Source organism: Gorilla gorilla, chromosome 12, assembly GCF_029281585.2.
Source record: "Gorilla gorilla gorilla isolate KB3781 chromosome 12, NHGRI_mGorGor1-v2.1_pri, whole genome shotgun sequence".
Taxonomy (NCBI): Eukaryota; Metazoa; Chordata; class Mammalia; order Primates; family Hominidae; genus Gorilla; species Gorilla gorilla.
This window is the reverse complement of record NC_073236.2, coordinates 114462098-114486334: the sequence shown is the minus strand read 5'-3', so window position 1 is coordinate 114486334 and position 24237 is coordinate 114462098. Positions and strand designations below refer to the sequence as shown.

The following is a 24237-nucleotide window of genomic DNA, read 5'->3' as shown; positions in this document are numbered from 1 at the left end:
ATCCCTGCTGTTTAGATGAGGGGCTAGGTTGCTTAGCTGGGTATCTGACAACTATTAGAGGGATTTAGGCCACATTTTTATGTAAGATTTTCTTTAAATAAGACCCATTTAGACATAAAATATTTCTGAGGAAAAATCCTGCTAACAGGGTTAATGTAGAAACATATCCATGCAAAACAACCCAAATACTCAGGGCCAAAGCTAGGGGGAAAAAACAACCACCACCACCACCACCAACACCACCAACAACTCAGCTCATAACAAAACAGTAATTGTCTTGAGCAAGTCAAAATTCAGTTTAAAACACAAATGCTACATTTATCCAAGTTGCTAATGCCCACTAGCTTCATTACTAAGAGACTGACTTAGAATGCAGAAGTTGGAGAAAGTCTCTAAACTGATATTCTCCTGGGCTACCACTCCTGGGGTTAAGATCCTTGTCACTTCGGGCCTGGAGGATGAAATTAGTCTCCTATTATCCTTTAGTTTCTTCTCACTCTAACTTGCCCTGCGTATTTTCCTAAACTGTTATTTTTAAAACCTCCAATGACTCCACTTTATCACAAGATTAAATTCACTCCTGTCATCTGGCTTTGGGGGCACTCCACACTTTGTGATTTTCTCTGGCTGTTAACTCGATATCATACTACAAAATGCAGGGAGTTCTCAGCATCGCTGGGCAGGACCTGAGAAAGTAATAGCAGGAGGAAGTATCCTGGTATTGTTGCTACGTAACCAGGTAGATATTTCTGTTCGATGCCAATAAAATTGTCCACGGGGAGGGCACTCAAATGCCAAGCATGCCTTTCTTTGCTCAGGGGTACAGGGGTTGTAATATAGCTTTCAACAACAATAGATAGACTTCATATGCCTATAGTCCTAGCCACTCAGGAGGCTGAGGAAGGAGGATCCCATGGACCCAGCTCAAGCAAGGTTACAGTGAGCTATGATCACGCCACAAGATAGACCTGACTTATTATGCATGTATTTAGTTCCCCAGTATCCCAAACCTACAGCTAATATGCTATCTTACTCTTAATATAGTGAAGTTACTGATTAGAATGGTTTAATTAGGTTGGTTTGTGTGATGGTTATTTTTATGTGTCAACTTTACCAGATTAAAGGATAGTCAGATAGCTGGTAAAACATAATTTCTGGGTGTGTCTGTGAGGGTGTTTCCAAAAGAGATTGGCATTTGAATCATTAGACTGAAAAAAGATCTGCCTTCACCAACATGAGCAGCATCATCCAATCCACTGAGGACTTGGATAGAAGAAATCGCTTGGGTGTAGCTCTAGTTTGTACAATTTAATTATTATACAATTTCATGGTATAAATAGGCTATAACTTCATAATCCATTCTACTGCTGATGATCATTTGGATTAGTTCCAATGTTTGACTGTTGTGAATAGTCAATGCCCTCAGACATGTGAGCTCCCCAGGTTCTTGGGCCTTTGGACTCTGGGACTTAAACCAGCAACCCAACACCACCCATCTCCCAATCCAGCTCCCAGATTCGGAATCACACCGTCAGTTCTCCTGGTTCTCAACCCCTCAGAGACAGACTGAATTACACCACCAGCTTTCTTGGTTCTCCAGGATGCAGATGGCATTAACATGAGACTCCTTTACCTCCATGACTGTGTGAGCCAATTTCCATAATAAATCCCCTCTTAGATATCTTTATATATATTCTACTGGTCCAATTTTTCTGCAGAACCCTAATACAGTTGTCTCTGTACTACTTATTGAAATAGGAACTTAATATTTGTTAAGTATTTAAGTGGAATATTTGAAAACTTGTCTTAACAGAAACTTTAAGGCCAGGAGCAATGGCTCATGCCTGTAATCCCAGCAATTTGGGAGGCTGAAGTGGGTGGATCACCTGAGGTCAGGAGTTTGAGACCAGCCTGGCCAACATGGCAAAACCCCATCTCTACCAAAAATACAAAAAAATTAGCTGGGCGTGGTGGTGGGTGCCTGTAATCCCCGCTACTCGGGAGGCTGAGGCAGGAGAATCACTTGAACCTGGGAGGCGGAGGTTCCAGTGAGCCAACATTGTGCCACTGCACTCCAGCCTGGGCGACACAGCGAGACTCCATCTCAAAACAAACACACACACACACACACACACACACACACACACACACACACTACTTTAGTTGAGAAATATTATTCATTTTTACATAGCTAATATCCTATTTACAAACATTCTTATTTATTCATAAAAGCAACTGCTCGAGACATTATCCTATTTCCAGTTACTAATTTTTTAATAATCTGGCTTTGCACTAATTTAGATGACTTTTATACCCAATTAGGCTAAATTTATCTGAAAACTGATTCTAGGCTAAAGCCAAGCCTTTGGCCTCATCCTATTCTGACATCACAGGGAGGCAGCAGCTGAGGCTGTGGTGGGAGAAGAATGACAAGAACTGAAAGAACTGAGCTTGGACCACGGGCTCTTACCTTCAGCAACTTCATCAGCTCTTCCAGCTGGACCATCAGCTCCCGCCTGCTCTCCTGCAGGGCCGACATCCTCTGCTCCAGTTCATCCTTCCTTTGCCTATCCAAGACGAGAAGCCCATCAGATAAAGAGACCCTCAAAGATGGATCTAAGGCCAGGTGAAATGGATTTCAGACCTGATCCTGCTACTTACCAGTTATGAGACGCTGAGCAAGTCATTTAGCATCCAATACCTCATAAAATGGTGATAATGTCTGTTTTGCCTACTTTCCTGGACTGTTCTGAGAAAAATAGGTAAAAGTGCTTTGGAAAGTTTAGATGACTATATAAAGGTATTATTTATATTACCAGAGTGAATTAATGATTAAAAAACTCTTTAGAAAGTCAATGCCTTTTGAAAAATATATAAAATTAGCCCAAATTTAGATTAATAGTAAAGAAACCATATTAAACTGCTCAGAGAAAACAGGGTTCAGTAGTAAGTACTTTCAGCACTAGACAGATTCAAGAAGGGTGACAGATCAGGACGGCCCCTGTGTCCAAGAACAGTCACTTTTCCCTGAGGATAGATTTTATGCCATCTACTCCAGCTCAATATGTCCAAAACCAGACTTAAGACTTTTCTCCCTAAATGTTTTTCTTATCTCTGTCTCTTTTTTTTTCCTTGTCTCTGTCTCTTCTCCCTGTCTCTGCTATTTTTCCTTCCAGGTGTCATGGTTGAAAAACTCAGTCCTCTTTGTTACTTTCTTCTTTATATCCTATATTCAATCAATAACTCAATTCAGATCATTCTTTCTTGGAAAATGTATGTGCCTATCTTTCTATTCCCATTTCTCTCACTTTATCTAAGCACTCCTTACCTCAAGCATGAAACAGTCTCCTTATGTGATTAATCCTGCTTTCTTTTTTTTTTTTTTTTTTGTGATGGAGTCTCACTCTGTCGCCCAGGCTGGAGTGCAGTGGTGCGATCTTGGCTCAACTGCAACCTCCGCTTCCCCGGTTCAAGTGATTCTCCTGCCTCAGCCTCCTAAATAGCTGGGATTACAGGCATCACCACCATGCCCAGTTAATTTTTGTATTTTTAGTAGAGATGGAGTTTCACCATGTTGGCCAGGCTGGTCTCGAACTCCTGACCTCAAGTGATCCACCTGCCTCAGCCTCCCAAAGTGCTGGGATTACAGTCGTGAGCCACCGCACCTGGCTCTTTCATCTTTTATGGTGAGGAAAAAGCAGTGAAATAGAAGTCAACAGCCTCAAAGTTGAGTATCAGCCCCAGTATTTACCAAATATGCAACCTTAGACAAGTCACTTAGCCTCAGTTTTCTCTCCTCTAAAAGGGGACTAGTAACAGCAACAATATTCTGAGGATCATATAAGGTAATAAATATGAGAGTGTTCTATGAACTTTAAACTGCCACTCAAAGCAAAACTATGTTCATTTCATCATCCCATAATGATCTCAACAGACTTTCTAGCATCACTGACCCTTGCCTGCAAAATCTAGACCTACGCTGTCTATCACAGTAGCCGCTAGCCACGCATGACTACTGAGCCCCTGAAGCACGGCTAGGCTGAACTGAGATGCACAGCAATTGTAACATACACACTGGAATTCAAAGACTTAGTGCAGAAAACGGCAAAATATCTTGATCATGTTTTAATACCGATTACACGTTGAAAGGATAATATTTTGAAAATATCAGGTTAAGTAATATATACTATTAAAATTAATGACACCTATTACTTTTTGGTTTTTCAGTGAGGCTGTTAGAAATTTTTTAATTACATGTGGCCTGCATTTCTATTGGAGAGTGCAGCTCTAGATCCCATCTACATTCCTATCCTTAGCACCACACCTCCTATTTTATGCCCTTTGTGTCTGGACCTCTAGCTTATGGTTCATTTTTCCTAAGTGGGCTCCATCATTTTATAACTCACCTCTCTTCCAAATCTTATTCATTCCGTAATGTCTGACCCAACATCACTGTTAGGAAGCTGCTCCTGATCACTTCAGCAGGGACTGCTTGATTAAGCACTACAGTAATTAGTGCTCCTCAGTGGTACTTAATTTACTTTACTGCTGCCATTCCTACCATGATGCAAAATCCTTGAGGTCAGGGGATGGGCCTTACTCATCCTTGCATGTATTGAAGGATTAAGAAAATATCATGCATCCAGTATCGCCTAATTAACATCTACTGAACTTACCAAAATCATGATTTGAAACTCTCCAAGGGTTTCCAATGACCTAACAATTAAGACTTTCTAGAATCTGATCTCAATTGCCTGGCTAATTATATCACCTATCACTGGCACTCTAAAGATTGATGTAATGAATGATTGAAAAGAAATTCTTAGTTCCAAGACTCTTTCCCTTTTCTGAAATGTGCCATAATTATTTGGGGGGAATCATGCTGAAGCCCAAGTGCACTTCCAATCTGAAATGTTTTGTCCTACACTCCATCCAAATCATTATCTACTTTTCATGGTCTAGCTCAACTTCTACCACCTCCATGGGTCCAAATGCTTCCAGAGGAAAATTAGACACACAAAGGTGGTAGGGAATAAATATAGATATAATACCTATATTATACAGGTATTATATATGTAAAATCTTGTGTGTACACATACATTATATTATATATATTTCCCTACACAGATTTCTTATCCATACTGTTTACTGACATTGCACAATATTTTTTAACTATCAAATTATTTTATGTTTTGTTCCAAAACCAGATTATAAATTTTTAGGAAGGACTCATTGTCTTCTAGTCTTCATACTCTCTAAATTTCCAGTGCAGTAGACCCTCGAGAAGAAGGATCTACTCATTCAATGTTCTAGGAAGACTTCTTCCCCTGAACTCCTGAGCCTGGATGTGATATTCTTTATCTGTACTGTGTGTGACCAAACAATTACGGTATAAGCTGAACATGAGTGAGCTACAGCTACATCAAACCACAGAGAACGATCCTAAAGGCTAATATGGTGGGGGTAGGGGGTGGAGAGGGAAGTCCTCTGGGACTATCCCCCCCATATTAGTATAATATTTCTATTAAGCTTAGAAAACAAAAAGCAAAACTAAACAGCTTATTACATAGGATAGTGATAATGCGACAATATTGTTTTAAACACAAGGTAATGATAAACCAAATTCTGGATAGGCGTTCACCCAGTGGGGAAGGTGGAGGCAAGGAAATGGGGTAAGGGAGAGGTACTTCTATGGATGGCATTGTTTTAGTCATATTATGAGTTCTCAAATAGGATGTGGGTTTATAAGTATTCATTTGACTATTATGCTTCATATACGTTTGTCACACACACATTCGTCATACATTTTATTGTAAGCAACATACCATTAAAAATAATAATAAAGGAAGAAAAGGCATCCCTGGTGGTCAAGGCTCATAGCCACTCACCCTATGGGTGAAGTTGTCTACCTTGTTTTATTATACTAGCTGGGTGCTGGCAGTCCCTGGCCTCATATATACTGATCAAAACCAGACAGATGTCAGATACCTACAAGTGAATCCAGCCCTTTATGTGTCTTTTGTAAGCAAAAGTTCTTAATATTAATATAAATGGATTTACCAACTTCTTCTTTCACGGTAATTCTGAGATACTACTTTCTATTCCAAAATCCTGAAGACATTCTCCTACTTTCTTCTAGAATTTTTTTTTTTGAGACGGAGTTTTGCTCTTGTTGCCCAGGCTGGAGTGCAATGGCATGATCTTGGCTCACCGCAACCTCCGCCTCCCATGTTCAAGCAATTCTCCTGCCTCAGCCTCCCGAGTCTTCTAGAAGTTTTAAAGTTCTGTACTCATGTTGAATCCATCTGGTGTCGGTTTTTGTAATTAGTGTGAAGTAGAAGAACAGTATGTTTTGTACATAGGCATAAAAACTGTCCCAGCACACTTTAAAATAGTCCCTCCTTTCTTCAGTGATATAGGAACTGCTTTTGAGGTTAAATACTTTCTGATTTCTCCACCTTCAGACCCTCGTTGGTCTCAGATTTACATTTCTGCTTCTTGCTATCCTATGTGACATTCCTGGACTCAGCCCTGCTACTACATCTAAGATATTTTTCAGATCCTTCCGGCTTAACTGAGCACTTTCAGCAATCCCAGTTTCAGCAACAGTTAGACTCAGGATGACAGGCCTTTTTGCTTTTCTAGATATAAAACCAGGCACTAGACAACAGGTGCATCTTACGCCAACAGCCTAGACTTACACTCTGCCCAAGTCAGCAGCATTTGTGTTCCCATCCTCCCTAGTATGACACCAGCTGTACTAACACCCCAGACTTGCAGCAGTAAACCACAGAGCCACCCAAATCTCAGCCTACCTACATTGAGAAACGAAAATAAGTTTTTATGAGAACGAAAATCTCTATACATCTAATGATTTTTTTTCACCTGCACAGTTTAAATTCTTTATGACTCTACTATGACAACTTTTATTGATGATATAAATCTAAACAGTAGAATATCTACAGAAAACAATAATCTCCATTCTCTGGGAAAAGAAACAAGAGCCTACACAGAATCCTAGATGATAGCAAATTAAAAATCAACCTAAACAGAAAGAATCCACTATTTGAAAATCTAGAAATCTGGTGAGAAGTCACTAAATGTAGTTTCCATAATGTCTTAACTTACAGAAGAGTGCGTACACACACACACACACACACACACACACACCCCTTTCTAAGGCTCATAGGCAATAAGACCCTAACAATGGATCAGATCACTTCTGTGAAGACTTCCCCATTCCCTCCAAAACAGCATCAAACATGGTAGTGACGCTGCTCTCTATTCCCATTCTCATCCTATGTCCTTAGTTTCCTGATTCTTGAGACACTTTGTTTAGAAGCCATGGTGCAAGGGTTTCATGTCTCAGAGATGTGCACAGGAAGCATCCTTCTCCTTCAGCAGAGCCCTGCATTGACTGTAAAGTGCCAGGAGAATATACTCACAGGAAAGGCAAAGCATTCTTCCCGCCAAGTGTCTCTAAAGTCAGACAAATTAGCAAGATAAGAGACAGACTGCAGCACAGTGGTCTTCTTAAAGCAATCACAGAAGTATAAACAGTGCCCTGCTGGTCCTGGAGCTGGGAGACTGGTATTTACCAAGTTCTGTGATAATGGCTGACATTCTTAAGAGTGATCTCTAATGGAACCCAGACATCTGAAGCAGCAACAGAATGGGTGAACTCTTCAGTGGTTTGCGCTCACAGGATTGTTTATACTGAACAACAGATTCTACCCTACTCCTTTGGTTTCCTCAGATAAGTTCCATCCATAGTAGATTACATGTGGCAAGTAGTAGAGTGTCCCTACTCACCTCAGCAGCCGCAGCTCTGCCAGCAGTGTGGGGTTCTGCTGTGCCTTCTCAGGGGTGGGCTGGGAGGCCTGCTCGTGTTCCAGGCGGAGACGCTGAATCTCCTGAAGGATCTCTCTAGAGAGGATGGGTGAAGGGAAAGGGGCTGCACAGTGCTTCTCACTCACGCTCCCTCTTTCCCTATTACAACTTTTCAACTCTAGCAGTGCCTCCTCTATCAATCTTGTTTTGATTGCTTCCAAATGGCCAAGAGGTGAAATGGACACCTTCTCAATACTGCTTCACCTGACATTTCCTCAACAAAGCAATCCTTTGTGGTGGAAAAAGTCATAAAAATACTCTTCTCAAGGACCTGAAAAATCTCCAAGAAAGGAAAATTACAGCCAGAATACTTTATTTACTCCGTTCCACTCAGGCAGGAGGAAAAGGGAACTCCTTGCAACCTCCTAATGCAGGTCCTGTGCTGACTTCCCTCAATCCTTCCCTGCCCCTTCCTTCCCTCTGTCCCCGATGCCCCAGTAGACAGCTATGTTGCTTCTATCTATGCCTGTTACCTTAGGTCGGGTCTCCACGTCCTGGCTTCTACCTTTCAGTACATAATGGTGTGCTGTCTGCTCTCTGCGCCGTTAAACGGCATTAATTTTTTTTTTTTCTTTTAAGGAGAGACCAGACAGTCCTACATAGCATAATGGGTCAGGACAAGATGACTAGATACAGCAACATGTTGCTGGGAAGCAGAGTGGAAAACGCAATGGTGAGAGGGGGTCACACGGATGGGTGGGAGGAGGCCCTAAAGGAATCCCCCGAGGGCAGGTGAGCAGAGCTGTGGACTACCAGAATCAACGGCATGCAGACAGACACAAATCAGCGTCCAGGGCATTCCCTGGACTAGGGCTAGCCTAGGTTCACTGAGGCAAGGTCTTCCTTGACGGTCAAAAGCCACCTAGTATCCAAGGAAAATGAGAATCAGATACGCACGTGGTAATCCTGGACTCTGGAAGTGGGCTCAGCCTCTGTGTTCTTACCTGTTTTTGTTTTCCAGTTCTGCAATAAGCTGTCTTTGTTGTTTGTTGGCATCAAAGTTAAAGCTCAAGTCAGTGGGAGGACGAGTCTAAAGTGGGGAAGTGGGGAGAAAGTTTTTTTTTTTTCTGATCCAAATATACCCAGAGTTCTAGATTGACTGATTTTTAAAAAAGATTTTTGACATATAATTTACATATCATAAATCCACCCGTTTTAAGTATACAATTCAATGAGTCTTAGTAAATTTAAACAGTTGTGCAACCAATCACCACAGTCCAGTTTTAGAACATTTTCCATCACCGCAAAAAATTCCCTTATGCCAGTTTGTCACCAGTCGCCACTCCCACCCCCAACCTCAGGCAGCCATGCGTCTGCTTTCTGTCTATAGTTCTGCCTTTTCTAGAAACTTCATATAAACACACAGTCTTTGGTTTCTGGCTTCCACTTGGCATAATGTTTTTGGGGTTAATTCATGTTTTTCCATGAACTAGTCTTTTTTTTTTTTTTTTTGAGATAAGGTCTTGCTCTATCACACAGGCTGGTATGCAGGATGCAGTGGCATGATCACAGCTCACTGCACTCTTGAACTCCTGGGCTCTCACCTCGGCCTCTGAATAGATGGGACTAAAGGCACATGCCACCGTGCCTGGCCTAGTAGTCCCTTCTTTTTTATTGCTGTACCATATTCTGTTGTTTCCAGCTTTTGGTTATTATCTATTGTTTCCAGCTTTTGGTTATTACAAATGAAGATGCTATGAACTTTCATTCACAAGTATTTGTCTATGTATGTTTTCATTTCTCTTGGGTAGACACCTAGGAGTAAAATTGCTGAATTATATGATAACTATAATTAACATCTGAGGAACTCCCAAACTGCTTTCTAAAGTGGCTGTACCGTTTTACAATTGCATTAATAATAAATGAGATTTCCAATTTCTCTACATCTTCACCAACACCTGTTGTTTTATTTACTTTTTATTTTTTATTTACTTATTACTTTTTTCTTTTAACCATCCTAGTAGGTATCAAGTTCTGAATAGTACGTTTTTTAAAAATTAAGATATAATTTTCCTACCATAAAATCCACTTTTAAAAAGCATATAATTCAGTAATTTTTTTTCCTTTTTGAGACAGAGTCTCACTCTGTCACCAGGCTGGACTGCAATGGCGTGATCTTAGTTCACTGCAACCTCTGCCTCCCGAGTTCAAGCAATTCTCCTGCCTCAGCCTCCCGGGTAGCTGGGACTACAGGTGTGCACCACCATGCTCAGCTCATTGTTTGTATTTTTAGTAGAGACAGGGTTTCACCATATTGGCCAGGCTGGTCTCAAACTCCTGACCTCAAATAATCCACCCACCTTGGACTCCCAAAGTCCTGGGATTACAGGTGTGAGCCATCAGGCTTGGCCGAATTCAGTAGTTTTTATGTATTCATGAGGTTGTGAAGCCACCACCCCAAAAAGAAACAGCATACCCGTAAGTAGTCATTCCCCATCCCCCTTCCCTCGCCCTTGACCTCCATTATCCATCTCTATGGATTTGCCTATTCTGGATATTTCATATAAATGGAGCCATACAATATTGACCTTTTATGTCTATCTTCTTTCACTTAGCAAAATGTTTTTAAAGTTCACCCATGTTGTACCACATATCAGTACTTCATTCCCTTTTACAGCTGAATAATATTCCATTACATGGATATACCACTTTTTGTTTACCCATTCATCAGCTGATGAACATTTGGGTCGTTAGCACTTTTCAGCTGTTTTGAATAGTGCTGCTTTGAGCATGTATGTTGAGATATGTTATTATTTCTCTTGGGTACGTACCTAGGAATGGAATTACTGGGTCATATGGTAACTGTCTTTTGAGAAACTGCCAAACTGTTTTCCAAAGTGACTGCATTATTTTACATTCCTGCCAGCAATGTATCAAGGTCCTATTTTTTCCACATCATCCTAATGGGTGTGAAGTGGTATCTCATTGTAAGGCAATTTGTATTTCCCCAATGACTAGTATGTTGAGCGTACTTTCATGTGCTTACTGGCCATTTGTATATGTTTTGTGGAGAAATTATGTGGTTGTGATTTGCATATCCACTGATATTTCTGACCCTTGTTAACTCCTTTAAGAATATGGTAGCCAGGCCAGGTGCGGTGGCTCACACCTGTAATCCAGCACTTCGGGAAGCCGAGGCAGGAGGATCACGAGGTCAGGAGTTCAAGACCAGCCTGGCCAACATGGTGAAACCTCGTCTCTAGTAAAAATACAAAAATTAGCCAGGTGTGGTGGTGGGCGCCTGTAATCTCAGCTACTTGGGAGGCTGAAGCAGAAGAATTGCTTGAACCTGGGAGGTGGTGGTTATAGTGAGCTGAGATTGTGCCACTGCACTCCAGCCTGGGTGACAGAGCGAGACTCCATCTCGGGAAAAAAGAAAAAAAAAAGAATATGGTAGCCAATGAACATGACTAGGTGGTGGCTCCCTTTTATTGATTAACCAGAAAGGCAGCTCTCACTGAGGGCTCCACGATGACCCTGCTTCACTCTGTACACTCTTGGCTCTGCCTGAAACATGTTGTACCATGAAGACCTTGTTTCCTGTCTAGAGCTTGAAGATTCAGTAAGTCTTTTCATGTGGCAGTTTCTAAATAAACAAGGGCAAAACAGCATAGCAAATCTGGGTAAGAGGCTTTTTACCAAATTATCAAGTGTTTTTCTTTTTTAAAAGAAAAAAAAAAACCAAGATGATTTTTCTCCCTCCAGAGAAGCATGGACTGGCAGCTTACTGAGTAAATTTTCTATATTGTAGTCAGTCTTGTGAGAGCCTGAGTTGAGTCTCAGAAAAGGAGCTTGCTTGAGACTGAGGCTGGCTGTGAAGAACAGGTTTGCAATTCCTGAAAACTGGAGCTAAAAGTAACAGCTGCTTAATAGAGTGAGACGAGGGAAAATTATGGGTCAGGAGGTAAGCTCTGAAAGAAATTTGTTTCATATGATGATGAAAAGAAGCTCTGTGGCACTTCTCTGGAAGTATCTAGAGAAGCTTTCTGGTTTTGAGTAACTGAAAAGCCAAGGGATCTTCCACAGAGGAGGTTAATACAGGAATCAAGTCATTATCAATAGAGATTCCTAATCAGGTAAGACTGGTTGGCTCCAAGAAGCACTGTAATGCAAATATAAAGAAGTAGGGGTGGAGGAAGGTTCCAGTCCTGAGGCAGCAGTTCCCCTAGGGGCAGCTGGTGTCCCGGCAGGACTCCTCAGTGATGAGTGTCCAGTGATGGCTTATCTCACTCAATCAAACTTTAAATACAGTCAAGTATACATCAAATAACAGAAACTTAGAACTTTTATCTATGTACTTTTTTTTTTTTTTTTTTTTTTTGAGACAGAATCTCGCTGTGTCGCCCAAGCTGGAGTGCAGTGGCATGATCTCGGTTCACCGCAGCCTCCGCCTCCTGGGTTCAAGCGATTTTCCTGCCTCAGCCTCCTGAGTAGCTGGGATTATCAGCACGTGCCACCATGCCTGGCTAATTTTTGTGTTTTAAGTAGGGACAGGGTTTCACCCATGTTGGCTAGGCTGGTCTCGAACTCCTGACCTCAAGTGATCTGCTCACCTCGGCCTTCCCGAGTGCTGGGGTTACAGGCATGAGCCACTGCACTCAGCTTTTATTTACAATTTTAAACACCATAGTGCTCATTAAGAAGAAGAAGAAGAAAAAAGCCAAGTCTCTTCCTAAAATGCCTTCAGGACACTGAAGGGAAAAAGACGGGAATTATTTCTTAACAACATAGGAGACTTTGTTGATCCAGTTCATAAAGACATAGGATGCTTTGGCCAGAGAGACATGAAGATGATTTCTTTCAAAAAATAAGTAGTTCACACACTTATTCAGCAGATACTTCTTGAGCTCCTACTATGTGCCAGGCACTGCTCTACCAGTTAGGGATGTTCTGGTGAATAGCCCCACCCCCATGCAGCTCAGATTACACTGGGAGAAAAATAAGAAACCCAAAAAATAAATATAGACATCAGCAGGGATAATGCAATAAAGAAATGCAGGGTAAGGAAACAGTGAACCGGGACAGAAAATTCTTTTTAAATGAGGTGGTGATGAAAAGGCTCTCAGAGACTCAATGAAGTGAGGAAGCCAACCAGGTGAAGGTCTGAGGGAAGGCCTGCTGGGCAGAAAGAAGGGCAAATGCAAGGCCCTGCAGCTGCTTGGGCTTGGGGTGTTCAGATCAGTGCTGACGGAGGAAAGGAAGCTGTGGTAAGAGTGAGGCACGGGGAGATGAAGGGTCTAGACCAGGGGTATCCAATCTTTTGGCTTCCCTGGGCCACACTGGAAGAACTGTGTCTTGGGCCACACACAAAAAAACTAATGATAGCTGATGAGCTAAAAATAAATAAATAAATACATACATACATAAATCACAAAAAAATCTCATAATGTTTTAAGAAAATGTACGAATTTTTGTTGGGCCACGTTCAAAGCCATCCTGGGCTGCATGCAGCCCACAGGCCACGAGTTGGACAAGCTTGGTCTAGACCATACAGGGCCTCTGAGCCATGGAGAGGAGTTTCCATTTCATTCTGAATGTGGTGTGAAGCCACTGTAGGATTCTGGGCAGGGGAATATGAAATTTGATTATATGTGTTAAAAACACTGTTCTACATTTACATAAATAAGTGGCTGAGTAATTTAATACATGGGGAAGAACAGACAAATTTCCCATACAGAAGAATTCCAAATAAGGTATGGACATACTCTGCCCTCAAGGAGGTGAAGCCTAACTCCCCATTCCTTAAGAGAAGCCTGTGCATAGTGACTTCCTTCCGAAGAGTCTGTGTGGAAAGGAAAAGGAATAACTTTATGTTGGAGGAACCTGACAAACACTGCCACAGCCAGGTGATCAAGGTCAGCATCAACAGTGACAACTCATGTTGATAGTAGGTACCTCTTGATACGCCATGATGAAAATGGCACTTTACCTTTTCCTTCCCCAAACCCATAACCCCAGTTCTAATCAAGAGATAAACATCAGACAAATTACAGTTATTAGACAGTCTACATCTGACTAGTACTCCTAAAAATTGTCACGGTCATCAAAAACAAGGAAAGTCAGAGAAACTGTCACAGCTAAGAGAGCCTAAGATGACATGACAACTAAATGTAATGTATTCTGGATGGAACAGAAGAAGGACATTAGGTAAAAACTTAGAAAATATGAATAAAGTATGGACTTTAGTTAATAATAATGTATCAATATTGCTTCATTAATTGCAATGAATGTACCATACTAATTCAAGATGTTAATAACGGGAAACTTGGCTGGGTTGCTCACTCCTGTAATCCCAGAACTCTGGGAGACAGAGGTGGGAGGTCATTTGAGGCCAGGAGCTCGAGACCAGCCTGGGCAACATGGCAAAACCCCTACTCTACAAAAAATACAAAAAAAATTAACCAGGCTTGGTGGCGCGTGCCTGTAGTCTCAGCTACTAGGGGGCTGAGGTGGGAGAATTGCTTAAGCCTGGGAGGTTGAGGCTGCAGTGAGCTGAGATCACACCACTGCACTCCAGTCTGAGTGACAGAGTGAGACCCCGTCTCAAAATAATAATAGGGGAAACTGGGTGTAGATTATAGGGAACTCTCTGCACTATCTTTGAAATTTTTCTGTAAATCTAAAACTTTTAAAATAAGGTTTAAAAAATAAACATTGCTTTGGCTACTTGGTGGAGAATTTAGTGTAGTAGGAGAGGAATGAAAGTAGGGAGACGAATTAGTAATCCTAGCTTTGCTACTTTCTGGCTGTGCAACATTGAGTTATTTTACTATACCTTTATTTTCTTGTCTATAAAATGGGAATATTTAGTGAAAGTGATGTGGAGAGGATTTAATGATATAACGTAGGAGGCAGCACAATGCTCTACAAATGCTGATAATTATAACTCAAAATAAAATTGTATCTAATAAACTTATTATACACCTCTTATGTGTAAATCCAGCAAGTAGCAAAGGCAGAACTCTTAAGTAACTGAAGATAAACACTGCAAAGCTTACTCATAAGAAGGACACATGGTTCTGGGGTTTAATAAAATTCTAGAATCTTGGTAGTCAAAGCATTATGTTCACACCACTAAAACTCAAGGAAGTTCCCAGGTCCAGTAAGCAACTCGGGGGTTGTAGCATCTAGAGCAAAAGATGCCCAGAAAAAAAACTAAAGCTGAAGGCCTCTTAATTGATCTCTACTTAGTGAGCATAGCAGGTATACAAGGGTCTCAACTTCCTGTGGAAAACACAGCTTGCGTGCTTAACAAGACTCGTCTGTTCCTCACTGGAACAAATGCACTTGCAATTATGTCATCTAATTAAATAACAAATAAACCAGTGAGATATGAGGATGAAAAGAGGGTTTCTATTTCTAGGAAAACCAAGTTGAATGAGTTGGAGACTCCATAGAGATGAGCTTCTAGAATAAAATGGCACTGACTTAGCTGAAGGTAAGACAGCTGTAAAGATTTGGAAAAATTATAAAGAGAAATTTTGTACTCTTGCATCGTAAGTTATTAAGTTCTCATTTCATTGTAAAGGACTGAAAAAGAAAGCTGAATTTGCAACATGTGAGAACATTTTGTGCAAAGGACACAACCTGGAGCTCCAAAGGACCTACACTCAATGAATGGGCTTGGTCCTACATCCGAATATACATGAGGACATGCAGAGAAATGTTAAAGTATACAGGTACCATTTTTATGGTTCCCTATTTTAACTTATTTAAAAATGTAGTAATGGTATTTTTAACATAGGCAAAAGGAGAGAAAATAATGTATTTCCATATACTCAAACTAGGTTAAACAGTTACAAAGATTTTTGACACATTTGCTTCATCTATCCCATATTTTATTTCTCTCTCAAGTATTTTAATGCAAATTCTTGAAAACAATCACCCCTACAGACGTCAGCAGACATCTGCAGAAATATTTTAAGCCAGCTTTTGATTGCTGACCAACCTGTGGTACAGGTAACAGGACTCCTACTGGGTACCAAGTCATTCACCTACAAGCCTACCTTTCCCCTCTCTTTGCTTCAACCCAGAAGACCTCAAGGCAAATAAACTGATTCCTGGATCCTGAGTGGTTCCTGGTTCACATGGAACGACATCTCTGAAGCTTCAACTCAGTGATTTACTTCCCCAAACCTATTCCTTTCATCCTTACAATGAAACCACCTGTGTAACAACCCGATTCTTTGAACGTTTTCTGGGAGTCCAGAGCAAGCCTAAACTTTCAGTGAACATCCTAAGGCATTCTGTATTGAACCAGGTTCACTCCAAAAACCCAGTTGGGGCCATTTCCCAAGGAGCTCAGAACAACCCGAGGAATGGATTCATGGGCTGTCCTAAAGTAGCCTTACTCACAGGTATCAGAGAATTCACTTGCTTCTAGGCCCTTGGATTGCTTTAATTCTTTCAATTTTCTTTTGTTCAACAACATAAAAAATATATTCTACTTATTCCAATTTTTACATGTCACATTCTGAATATTATCCTGTACCAGTTGCTTCTTGGTTGTTATATAACTTGTTTGGTAAAGTTATGCTGACAGCTTTAATGAGGCGATGTCATGTGATGCATGAATTTCCCCTGGTGCTGAATGTGGGCATTAGCAACTCAGTATTGTGTGTTAGGGCAGTGGAGAATCAGGGTGTATCTAATAAATTCCTTCATGGAGGTCTCATGTCATTAAGCAGAATTTGCTCTTTCAAGAAGTTTCTTGATCACCTCTGAAGTAATAAAGAAAACACTTAACAGGGTCTTAACAAAAACTTACAAACTGAAAAGTTCCAAATCTGTATCAAATTCAAAGCCAGGGTTGTTTTCAATCAGGGAAACCTGAATCCTAAGGAAGAACCAGAAATATTTTTTTCAAAGACACTCAGGCATCATAGGCATTCCTAAGTTGTGAAATGAAAATAAGGTTTCCTAGAAAGTTAGGATAGAGATGGTATTTAATCTGCATTCTGGCTAGGAAGATGATGACATGCACCTTTTCAACTTTTCCCTAAACAGATTTTTTTTTTCCTCTTAACTTATTCCAGACCAAACAGGTTTCAAAAATCAAGAAAACTTCGGGGTTCAGATTTTTGAACTTTTAATAAGCCCAGAGATTTGGCTCATATTTGGCAAGCTCGCCTAAAGTCTCAACAACATCTAGTCTTTTCTAGTTCAACGTGAGCTAATGAGGGCCTAATAAAGTGCAAAACATGGCCTGAAAGAGTAAAGTACTGGTCCTTTGCCAAGAGGCAGATTACAGAGAAGAATCTGATAGATTAACAGAGAAACTAAAATTATTGCCTTGTGCACTCTATCCAAAACTAATGGTTTTCAACTAAGGGTCATATCTAACATGGCAGGTGACTCTGGCTTATCCCTAGTCCAGAAACGTTTCTCTTGGTCAGTGGTTATCAAACTTGGCCACGCACTCCAGTCACCTAGAGGGATTTTTAAACCCCCAGTGCTTAGGTTGTATCATCCAAGACCAATTAAATCGATGTCTGGAACTGGGCTTAGGCAGCAGTAGTTTCAAAAACTTCTCAGGTGATTTCAATGTACATCCAAGGTCGATGCGCTGCTCTAAGAATCAGAGTTCTTGTCAAAACAGACAGAACTGGGTCACTGTAGAACATCTCCTGCACATTTTTGTTGTTTTAAGAAAAAAACCAATTTACTTAGCACCAAATACCAAAAACATTGGTTATGTAAGTCAAAAACACTGGTAGTGTATATCTGACTGTAAGTATGGAAAGTGATCCCAGAAGGGTATTTAAAGGGTACCACATTCACAACTAAAGTCACATAACCCTGTGTTTGAATCTCAAGTCTAGCTGAGGAACCTTGGGCAAGACGATTTAACCTTGTTCTGCCTCGGTTTCCTTTTTTGTAAAGTCACATTGGGAATCAACTATCCTTCAGAGTTGCTGTTAGAACCAGAGGTAATAGTTCTAAAATATCCAGCACAGGGTTATAAATACAGATGGCCCTCGAAATGGTAGCTGTTATTTTTCATTCTGTTATTAGGTCAAAGCAGTCAGGCAGGGTAACATCTGGAGGAAAAAGACTTCTCAAACGCCACAGACATATAAGCTGAATGAGTTTAGGAGACAAAAGGTGAGAGATCATCTAAAAATTAAACAATAATCAAAGACCTAACAATGAATGCAACTGTTAGCTTGAATGGATGGAGGCGTTAACGCCAGAGCAATGAAAGGCAAAAAAGTTAGGGATCAGAGGACCATATTATAAAAGTTAAAGCTCTGTATTTAAGAATGAAGGCTCCAGAGTGGGATCCATTTACTATTACATGCGAATAAGGTGTTGAGGTCCCTTTAGTCCTTGGAAGGACAAGGTGCCTCTAACTTCCTGTCTCAGGAGCATTCTCTCAGGTTCAGGTGGACTCACAGAGCTCCATCATCTTAATGAGATGAGACACATCTGAAAAATACAGGATAATAAATAAGACCCCTTTGAGTCAAACTGGGCAAATGTTATAAAACCAAGGGATGCCGACACAGTCAGCAAACGGTAATCCAGTAGCATGCATTTCTGGAGCCTCCTAAAAAGAGCCCGGAGACTCCTATCTGTATGAATGTGGCAAGATGAGTTCCAAAGAGATGTGCCTGGTATCAGCTAGGCTTTCTTTATATTCCAGGGGCAGCCTGCCCATCACCTAAGCTGCCATAGACTACCCAGAGGGCTGTGGATTGTCACCCTCTCTCAAAAATCCAATCTGCTGTTGAAGGCAGTGATTCCCAAGCTCACCGTAAATCAGAAGGCTGGGAGTTTTCTTTTTTCCAATAAAAATGGATGGGCCCTAAATCCAGAGATTCTGATTCAGAAGGTCTGAGGCAAAGCCAAGGATCTATATATTTTTAAAATACTTCATACATGATTACAACATGTAGGGAGGTTTGGAGCCATTACATGTGTGCAAAACATCATAGGAGACTGTCGATCTTTAATTATAATGGGCCATGAGGGTATTTCTGAATGCTGCATGCCTGGAGCAGCTGACAAGGAGATGGGGGCTGTGCAGCCTGGGATCTGAAAGAAACTGCTCAGAAATGTTTAAGTGTGAGGTAGCATGACAATGGGTGATAGTTTCCCCTTTCTTTCACCTTTCTTCCAAGTTTTCCATAATGAGTTTTAAATTTTTTTTATAAGGGAAAAAAAACCCTTACAGGTAAACAAAACATCTGATTACATCTTGGTGACGTTTGTGATGACACTTTAAGAATTTGCTATTACGACTACAATTTACCACACATTATAGTTTTGTTTTTAAAAAAGGAATTTAGGACCGGGCGCGGTGGCTCACGCCTGTAATCCCAGCACTTTGGGAGGCTGAGGCCGGTGGATCACCTGACATCAGGAGTTCAAGACCAGCCTGGCCAACATGGTGAAACCCTGTCTCTATTAAAAAAATACAAAAAATTAGCCGGGTGTGGTGGCAGGCGCCTGTAATCCCAGCTACTCAGGAGGAGGCTGAGGCAGGAGAATTTCTTGAACCTGGGAGGCAGAGGTTGCAGTAAGCCGAGATTGCGCCACCGCACTTCAGCCTGGGCAACAGAGTGAGACTCCATCTCAAAAAAAAAAAAAAAAAAAAAAAGAAATGTAGGCACTTCAGGAAAACAGATTCTCTCTCCTGGCTCATATAAGCAACGTGAAATGTCTTTCTTCAAAGGTCAGCCCACAGAGGTTTCTGCAGCCCCGCTCCCCATCTAGGGAGAAGTTATGGCACTGACGCTGAAGCACGCTACAGGGCGCACTGCTGGCTGCTCAAATTATTTAACAATGTGGAAGAAGGTCTTTGAAAAAAATCAATACAAACCTATCTGGCAGGTTATAAATAAATTCTTTCGAGCACTACATCCACTTTATGCAAAGCACTTGTATCATCAGTGTGAGATTAGAGGATTAGGAGTTTCTGTATAACAGAACTCTAGTCAAGAAGAATCCTTCCTGAGTGGCTCAATAGTTATAAGATAACTACACTCTGCAAAATAAACCCAAGATGAAAGGGCCCAAACATATCAGTATTCATTCTAACAACGATCATTTCCAGAAGAATTAAAGAACTGGCATCAGAAACTATCAGGTGTAAAGAGACTTATCTTGTTTGCAGTAAGGGAGTACTGAAATCTTTTCAAGGTCAAATGGCTTTGGAGCTTTTATTGACAACATTTTAAAAGTACTATGTAAACTCAGTAAGACTATATAACGGCATAAAATATACTTAATTTTTAAAATCCAACCATAGCACGGCCCATCTCAACAAGTTTATTTATACATTTTAATGTCTAAAATACCTAGAGCAGTTGTGACTGACTGAGGGCATGTCTGAGGTTTAACTAATCAAATAGCACTTTTCTGTTTCTTTCTCAGGCTTTTTCTTCTATTCTGTTCCATTTCACTAACTAACCTTTAGAGTTGTAATGTTAGAGTCAGATACGTGAGCTGACATTAGATTTTCAAGGAAAGGATTTTGAAATCTAAACAAACTCAAAGGGATAAGTTACTTTTTGGGGGAGAAACAAAGCAAGAATTCCCATTTGCAGCTTTCGTAACTCTATTTCCCTATGAAGAAGTAAACATAAATTGGTACACATTTCCAAAATGGACGTACTGGTTTGTTTAATATGGTCCTGCATGAGCCCGCCTGTCTGACTTCATTCCAGCATTGTTCTCTGCATTCTAGCCACAATGTCAACTTTCAGGTCATGCGACCTCCAGCCTCAGGGCCTTTACATATGCTGAAATACCCCGCTGGGCATACACTTCATTCTCTTTACCTGGTTAATGCTTGGACACTCCGTTGTTTTGGCTTCAGCTCATTCCTCCTTCCATCTCACTCTTTGCATCTAGGTTTAATTCCTTATCTCCCAAATTATAACCTCCGGTAGTTAAATCTTAGTCGTTAGGAGACAGGACAGTATCCCTGGCCACTTAGCACACCATGTGACCCTGGGTAGTTTTTTTTTTTTTTTTAATCTCTCTGAAGCTTAGTTTCCTCAACAAGAATGTTCTGAATAATAAACTAGCTAATACATGCAAAGCACTTAGAATAATGACTGGCACAAAGTAAATATTCAATAAATAGTAGCTATTAGTATTACTCTTTTAGGATGAATCTTACTGTGACCGTTCTCTGTCCTTGTGAGAAAGGGTCTTTATTTCTCCTTTTGACAGTTCATCTAGTTCCTTTTGGTATATTATTCAACTGTCTTTTTTTATAAGGAAAATTCTTAAGGTTTTTTCACAAGCACTGGTAACATTGGATGTAATCAACTGTTTTATTTAATTTTTGAGACAGGGTCTTGCTGTGTTGCCCAGCCTGGAGTGTAGTGGCATGATCACAGTTCACTGCAACCTTGAACTTCTGGGCTCAAGCAATTCTCCCACGTCAGCCTCCCAAGTAGCTGTGACTACAGGCACATGCCACCACACCTGGCTATTTTTGTTTTGTTTTTTTTTAACTTTTCATCTTTTAGTAGAGATGAGGTCTCACTATGTTGCTGAGACTGGTCTTGAACTCCTGGGCTCAAGCAATCTGCCCACCTTGGCCTCCCAAAGTGTTGGGATTACAGGTGTGAGCCACTGTATCTGGCTGTGTTTTTAAAGGGATTTTTTTTTCCTTCATAAAGAAATTGTTGTATTGTTTCTGGGGAGAAATCTAGTAGTGAATCCCTTGTAGATAAAGTAACATCTTATGTGGTTGCTTTCTGAGGATTCTATCTTTGTATTCTGTAGTTTCACTATGATATGTCTAGTTGTAGAATTATTTTTATTTATGTATCTGGGGACTCATTGTGATATATTCGTCTGAGAATGAATGTCTTGAATACATTTTGGAAACTTAGCCATTAATTCTTCAAACATTTTTTAACCCTAATTCTATTTTCTTTTTTGGAATTCCAGTTACATGACTGTTGGTTCTCTATCTCCCATGTCTGAAGACCTTGTTTCAGATTTTTCATCTTTCTGTGTTGTGTTTTGGAAAATTTTCTTAAATATATTTTCTAGTTCACTAATTCTCTATTCATGTGTCTAATCTGACATTTAACCCATCCACCAAGTTTTAAATTTCAATAACTTTTGTTTTAAAAATCTGTAATTTCTATGTGATTTGTTTTCAACTTTGTTCTTTTAAGACAGTATTTTGTCAGGTTTTTAATTCCTTCTTTTAGGTCTTTAGAAATCTTAAACATAGCTATTTTATAGCCAATAACTCTAATATCTAAAGCCATTGAGGGTCTCATTTTGCAAAGTCAGCACAGGGGTTCAAGTTTACTTGGACTCTTTCAGTGGGAGCACTGTTAGGTCTCAATTGAGAATGTAAGCAGAAATTTATACTGTGCTTCTACCAGGTGCCTTGGGGTTAGTTTTAATGTTAAAATTTCACCTTGGTGATTCTCAAACTATAACGTAATGTAAATGTACCCAACGTAAGTACAGACAGGCCTAAGGTTTTGAATTTCCAGAGGAGACGACTTCTTCCACTGCAATAGGAGACCTATAAGCTTTCTTTTTCTGTGTGCTGGCAGCTAGTTATCTTTTTTTTTTTTTTTTTTTTTTTTTTTTTGAGACAAGAGTCTTGCTCTGTTGCCCAGGCTGGAGTACAGTGGTGCGATCTCAGCTCACTGCAACCTCCGCCTCCTGGGTTCAAGTGATTCTCCTGCCTCAGTTTCCCAAGAAGCTGGGATTACAGGCGTATGCCACCACACCTGGCTAATGTTTTTTGTATTTTTAGTAGAGACGCGGTTTCACCATGTTGCCCAGGCTGGTCTTGAACTCCTTACCTCAGGTGATCCACCCACCTCGGCCTCCCAAAGTGCTGGGATTACAGGAGTGAGCCACCATGCCCGGCCTAGTTATCTTTTATACAACATATTCACCAAGGGTATAATGCTTCAAGGGCCTACCTTAATGTGAGAACCTCATTTCCAACTCTTCACTTTGCACGTAACCGAGGTTTTGCCCACACAAGTTCCTGACAATTGACATCCAAGCACAGGGCAGGGGTGGCAGTAGTAGTGACAGCAACAGTAGCTCTTGGCCTGCTTTGGTTTTCAGTTACTTTTCAATTCCTAGGAAATTGAATTCTCTTCTATTTATTTTCAGATCCCAACTCAAGTAACACCTTCTCACAGAAGCTATCCCTTACTCTCCAGAATAGATCAGGCACCTGCTCTACACTTCCACAGCTCCCTGCATTTTTCCTCCACTGCACATAATAATTTGTAGTTATGTTTAGTAGTGTGATTATTTGTTTAATGTTTGTCTCTGTCACTACACTGTTAGTTCCATGAGGGCAGGAATCATTTGTCCACCATAGTATCCAATCTGGCACAGTACAGCAACAAAAGAAGTATTTGCTGAATGAATAAAATGAGTGTGTGTGGCTGGTTGGGGGTGGGTGAATATTAATGTGAACATAACTCCTCAAAGAAAGTGCAGAATTGAAAAAGGAGAAGGAAAAGAGAAAACATTTTATTATGAATATTTCAAAATTGCAGGAAACACACTGCAAATCCCTGGGGAGCCACTTCCTATTTCAGTCAAACCCTTATTCAACATTCTTGGTTCCTTTTTGTTTTAATTGAGATATAATACTTAGATCTTAAGTATTCCATTGACGGGCGCAGTGGCTCACGCCTGTAATCCCAGCACTTTGGGAGGCCGAGGCTGGTGGATCACGAGGTCAGGAGATTGAGACCATCCTGGCTAACACGGTGAAACCCCGTCTCTACTAAAAATACAAAAAATTAGCCGGGCGTGGTGGCGGGCACCTGTAGTCCCAGCTACTAGGGAGGCTGAGGCAGGAGAATGGTGTGAACCCAGGAGGCAGAGCTTGCAGTGAGCTGAGATCGTGCCACACTGCACTCCAGCCTGGGCGACAGAGCAAGATTCCATCTCAAAAAAAAAAAAAAAAATATTTCATTTAATCCGTTTTGACAAATGAACACTCCTGCAACCCACACCCCTATTGAAATGTGGAATATTTCTATCAAGTCAGAAAGTTTCCTCGTCTCTCTTCAATATTTCCATTTCTAGAAACAACCTCTTATCTGATTATGATTAGGAGTTGATGATTAACTTATGGTAAAGGATAAGTTAGATTGCCTATTCTAGAATTTCACATAGAAAAAAACAGTATGTACTTTTTTTGTGTCTGGCTTCTTTTACTACTCATAATATTTTTGATATTCACCCATGTCGTTGCATGTATCAATGTTATTCCTTTTTGTGTTGAGACAATTCTATTGTATGAATATAACACATTTTGTTTATCTATTCTGTTGATAACTACGTGGGCTATTCCAGCTATTATGAACTGAACTGCTATGAACATTC

The 24237-nt window shown here is 40.6% G+C and overlaps 1 protein-coding gene and 1 long non-coding RNA gene across 21 annotated transcripts in view; one reads left to right on the top strand and one right to left on the bottom strand.

Annotated features, from left to right (window-relative positions):
- Positions 1-24237, bottom strand: part of DTNB (dystrobrevin beta) — a 296213-nt gene that overhangs the window by 48292 nt on the left and 223684 nt on the right. For 13 of the 14 annotated variants that reach the window (XR_002004731.4, XM_004028945.5, XM_055377587.2 and 10 more), the window contains 3 exons: positions 8835-8920; positions 7813-7926; positions 2471-2567 (listed from right to left, as the gene is read on the bottom strand). Coding sequence is in view for 12 of the 14 variants with exons in the window: in XM_004028945.5 (XP_004028994.1) it covers positions 2471-2567; positions 7813-7926; positions 8835-8920 (297 nt within the window). In the remaining 2 variants the exon portion in view is untranslated. Of the gene's footprint in view, positions 1-2470; positions 2568-7812; positions 7927-8834; positions 8921-24237 lie in introns of those variants that run through there. The other variant, XR_010130034.1, reaches the window with a different exon arrangement.
- The window catches only part of LOC109025762 (uncharacterized), a 100162-nt gene that overhangs the window by 4080 nt on the left and 71845 nt on the right, over positions 1-24237 (top strand). For 2 of the 7 annotated variants that reach the window (XR_010130039.1, XR_010130037.1), the window contains exons 2-5: positions 2394-2762; positions 8470-8563; positions 15254-15328; positions 15419-15569. This is a non-coding gene — a long non-coding RNA (uncharacterized lncRNA). Of the gene's footprint in view, positions 1-2350; positions 2763-8469; positions 8564-15253; positions 15329-15418; positions 19434-24237 lie in introns of those variants that run through there. The other 5 variants (XR_010130040.1, XR_010130035.1, XR_010130036.1 and 2 more) reach the window with 4 other exon arrangements.